We start from the raw sequence: 4,979 nt of genomic DNA, 5'->3' as shown, positions 1-4,979 counted from the left end.
AAGAAGAACTAGACGGACACGACTCAACATATCATCCATGAGGTAGTTATTACAGCGGAGACAGCCGTTTTCTTCTATTTGGAGAGGCTAGTTACCCGCGATCGGCTATTCGCTACGCAGAGTATTACAGCAATGCGTAACACGACTTCTCCAAACCATACCGCCCAGAGTCATTCGCAGAAAAATCCAAGTTCATTCCGGCCATCGCGACAGCTTTGTTCCCGATAAACGCAAAAATACCAACATCCGTTGGGACATATAACGGGATGACGGACCCCAGTGATCACTTGCTAAGGTTCGAAGCGGTTGGAGGAGTCAGTGGTTGGACTCTTCCGTATTGGTGCCATATGTTCGCATTGACATTTACTGGAGCTGCGCGAGAATGGTTTGAAAAATTGCCTTACATACACATTAAGAGTTGGAAAGACTTCGTAGCAAAGTTTTCCCAACACTTTAGTCAACAAAAGAAACACACTCGTGACTCGTCTGAAATACTTGATGTAGTAAGGCGAAATAACGAATCCATTGAGGATTTCATTACTCGTTTCAATAATGAGAGCCTTAATATTGGCGGAGTCAGTGAAGACATGCTGAGAGGAGCATTCCGAAAGAATGTAAATAGTGACGCCCTGATTCGAACTCTAACCGGAAGAGATGGTATGCCCAAATCTTGGGACGAAATCATGACTTCAGCCAAGCTATTCGCAAGAACTGAGAAAACCTTGGGATCCGGTAATCAAAAACAAGTGCCAAGAGTCGAATTCCAAACCCCAAGACAAAATAGACAGGCCAAGGGGCCAATTTGGTCTAGAATGCAACCAAGTACAGAAGCACCAAAGCAGTTTGATGCGAGATCATTGATTAGCAATAAGAACAAACGCAACTTTCCCGCACGTTCTTCTAATAACAGTTGGACTCAGCTGTCAAAATCTCCATCAGAAATCCTCACGACCGAGAACCTAACCTTCCGCAAACCTCAACCAATACCGAGGAAGTCATTTCTCGACAAAAACAAACACTGCTCATATCATGAAGACATTGGACACAGAACAAATGAATGTGCAGCCTTATGAAACGAAATCGAGGCAGCAGTGAGAAATGGAAAATTGGAACACTTGGTCAAAGGCGCAAAGGCAGGGGGTGGTAAACCTCCCGCAAAGGATAACCAGGGCCCGTCAAAAAAGCAAATAAAGGATCTGAACGTTCATATGATTCACGGAGGTCAGCAGACCAGCGAGAAGAGAAAAGAATTTGAGGACGAAGAGTGGAAAAATGAGCCAGTCATTTTTCCTCGTATCAAAGGAGGACCATGTAACAAGAACCCTTTGATAATTACTGCCTTGTTCAGACACTACCGGTCGCAATATGTGTTCTTCGACAGCGGTAGTACATCCGACATTATGTATGAACAGTGCTTTGAACAGCTTGAAGAAGAGGATAAAGAACGATTACGACCTATTCACGTACCCGTCTCTGGGTTTGTTGGGGAAATAATGCACCCGCGGGGTGTCATTACTTTCCCGGTTACACTTAGTGATGGAATTCACTCACGAACCGAAGAGGTTGATTTCTTAGTTTTACCGGCAAGGTCCAAGCATGATATTATCCTCGGACGGGAGGCAATTGGTGACTTCAATGCACATCCGTCCACAGCTCACGGAGCAGTAGGAGTCCCAACCCGCACTGGCGTAGCAATAATCCATGTTAACCGACATTGCTACACAGCTGAAAGTTCAAGACCGAGCAAAGTTTCCAAACAAAGCCAGAGGACTGAACCGGAGAAGTGGATCATCAACAAGAAATTTCCCGACCAAACCGTAGTAATTGGTCCGACTATCTCCGAAATCGTCCGAACTTTTCTGAAACAATTATTGACAAAGAATATCGACATTTTCGCATGACAACCCGTGGACATGACCGGTGTCCCGCGGAACATTTCAGAACACAAATTGAAGGTGAATCCGTTAATCACCCCAATTGTGCAAAAGAAGCGAAAAATGGGCCCCGAACAGACAAAAGCCATGAATGAGAAAGTACAAGACCTTCTTCACACCGGAATCATCCGAGAAATCAAGTACCAAACATGGGTGGCTAACCCAGTGATGGTCCCAAAAAGTAATGGAACGTGGAGGATGTGTATAGATTACAAAGATCTAAACAAGGCATGTCCGAAAGATTGTTACCCACTTCCGGAAATAGACTTAAAGGTAGATGCGGTGGCCCCATTCAAATTCAAGTTCTTCCTTCATGCCTACAAAGGGTATCACCAGATTCATATGGCGGCTGGTGACGAAGACAAGACAGCGACCGCACCAACCAAGGCACATTCTGTTACAGAATGATGCCTTTCGGATTAAAAACGCGGGGGCCACGTATCAAAGGCTGATGGATCAAGCCTTCAAAGGTCAGATAAGTCGAAATCTTGAAGTTTACATGGACGATTTAGTAATCAAAAGCATCGAAGAAGATCAAATGCTGAGGGACATAGAGGAAACTTTCGAAACACTGAGAAGTATCAACATGAAACTCAATCCGGAAAAGTGTTCCTTCGGAATGGAGGAAGGGAAGTTCCTCGGGGTAATCGTTACAGGCACGGGTTTCAAAGCTAATCCAGACAAGATACAAGCAGTAGCCCGCATGCCATCCCCCGCATCCCTCAAAGAGGTCCAAACACTTATCGGGAGATTAGTAGCATTAAATAGGTTTCTGGCAAACCACGCTGCTAAATATTATCCGTTCATTTCAACTCTGAGAAATTGCCTTAAAAAGGCACAGTTCAGATGGACCCCGGAAGCCGAGAAAGCGTTCCAAGAAGTCAAGAAGTGTTTAATAGAGTTACCCACGTTAACTGCTCCACACGCGGGTGAACCATTAACACTATACTTGTCGGCATCTGACATTGCTGTGGGGGCTGTTCTATTAACAGATAGGAAAAATGTCCAAACTCCAATCTATTACGTTAGTAGAACATTATCGGACCCGGAAACAAGATATTCAATGTTGGAAAAGCTGGTATTGGCGCTGATCTATGCAGCCAGACGACTTCGCAGATATTTCCAGGGTCACCCTATAAATGTGTTAACCGGGTACAAACTCAAGAACGTGTTAAGTAAGCCTGAATTGTCCGGTCGGCTGGCAAAGTGGGCCATTGAATTAGGTGAATATTCAATCGAGTATAAACCAAGACCGGCAATCAAGGGGCAAGTGCTGGCGGACTTCGTCACAGAAGTTCCGCAACACAAAGAACAAGAATGTATGATCGAACAACAACCCCAAGCACCTCCGGAACAAGGACAAGTCTGGTCATTGTTTATGGACGGAGCTTCAAGCAGTGAAGGATCGGGCGCAGGCTTAAGGCTGGTCAACCACGAAGAGCATGAATTTACATACGCCATCAAGTTGGACTTCAAAAGCACCAACAATGAGGCGGAGTACGAAGCCTTCTTGGCAGGCCTGCGGATAGCGAAAAAGCTCGGGGCAAAACATTTGGAAGCGCGGGTGGATTCCATGCTAATTGCGGACAAATAAATGGAACATATGATGCCAAGAACGACGTTATGGCCTCCTATTTATCCCAAGCAAAAGTCTTGATCCACAAATTCAACTCTTTCAATGTTGTTCACATTAAGAGGATCGAAAACAAATCGGCGGACGCCCTTAGCAAACTAGCTTCAACGAATTTCGAGCATTTCGCTAAAGATATTCGGGTAGAAGTCTTGGATCATCCATCCGTTCACCAAAATCAAGTCATGGTAATCCAGACCGGTTTCGAGTCCTGGATGACACCCATCAAAGCTTACTCATCTTCCGGAGCACTCCCAGCAGGAAAAGCTGAGGCTCGGAAGATCAAGCACAAAGCTTTAAACTACCAGATGACTGATGGCATTTTGTACCGGAGATCATTCCTCGGCCCGCTGTTACGATGTGTAGATGCAGAGGATGCAAATTACCTAATTCGAGAAATTCACAAGGGTATCTGCGGACTACACGCGGGTCCAAGAATGACAGTTGCGAAAATTATGAACGCGGGATACTCTTGGCCCGGCATGCATTTGGATGTTGTACAAGAAATCAGAAAGTGTGATTCTTGCCAACGCCATACCCCCAATACCTTGCGTCCTAAAAACGAACTGATCCCGGTCACTTCTGCCTGGCCGTTCCAAAAATAGGCTATTGATATTATGGGACCTTTCCCAGAAGCCCCGGGACTAGTCAAGTTCCTGATAGTGGTCATTGATTACTTCACCAAGTGGGTAGAAGCCAAACTAGTCGCCTCAATAACGGCATCAAATGTTAAGAAATTCCTGTGGGAATTTATCATTTGCCGGTTTGGCCTCCCGCAACAGTTGGTAAGTGATAATGGGACCCAATTTGCTGATAGCGGACTACAAGAATGGTTAAGAGAACTTCAGGTAACCCAAGTCTTCACATTTGTAGCTCACCCGCAATCAAATGGTCAAGTCGAAAGGACCAACCGAACTATCAAGGAAGGAATTAAGGTGAGGTTGGGTACTAAACGGATTGGTTGGGTTGACGAGTTACCCTATGTACTTTGGGCCTTCCGCACCCAGAAAAACTCTAGTAATTCAGAAACGCCGTTAAGCCTAACCTATGGCACTGAAGCCATGATTCCGGCAGAAATCGGGATCCCATCCGCGAGGGTCCTGTTAATCAACGATAACGACCGTGAACTCCGGATGAATCTCAATTTTCTCGAGGAAAGACGAGAATTAGCATCGATTCGCGAGCACAATTACAAAAGACAGCTTCAAAAATACTACAACTCGCGGGTCCAAATATGCGATTCGATGCGGGAGATTTTGTCTTCCGCAACAACGAGGCATCCGGACAGGAGCCTCAGGGCAAGTTAGCCCCAACTTGGGAAGGACCTTATAAAATCAAGAAAGTGCTATCCAAAGGTGCCTACAAGTTGGAGAAATTAGATGGGACCGAAATTCCTCGGATGTGGAATGCAGCAC

At 45.5% G+C, this 4,979-nt stretch overlaps 1 protein-coding gene across 1 annotated transcript; it reads left to right on the top strand.

Annotated features, from left to right (window-relative positions):
• The first annotated feature begins 266 nt into the window (after positions 1-266).
• Positions 267-1,073, top strand: LOC143624190 (uncharacterized). Its single transcript, XM_077094909.1, has one exon. The coding sequence runs from the start codon at positions 267-269 to the stop codon at positions 1,071-1,073; it is 807 nt and encodes a 268-aa protein (XP_076951024.1).
• The last annotated feature ends 3,906 nt before the right edge of the window (positions 1,074-4,979 follow it).

This window comes from Bidens hawaiensis, unplaced genomic scaffold, assembly GCF_021521415.1.
Source record: "Bidens hawaiensis isolate Kalapana, Puna unplaced genomic scaffold, B.hawaiensis_p1.1 tig00003698_1, whole genome shotgun sequence".
In the NCBI taxonomy this organism is placed as follows: domain Eukaryota; kingdom Viridiplantae; phylum Streptophyta; class Magnoliopsida; order Asterales; family Asteraceae; genus Bidens; species Bidens hawaiensis.
This window is presented reverse-complemented; position numbering and strand designations above follow the sequence as displayed.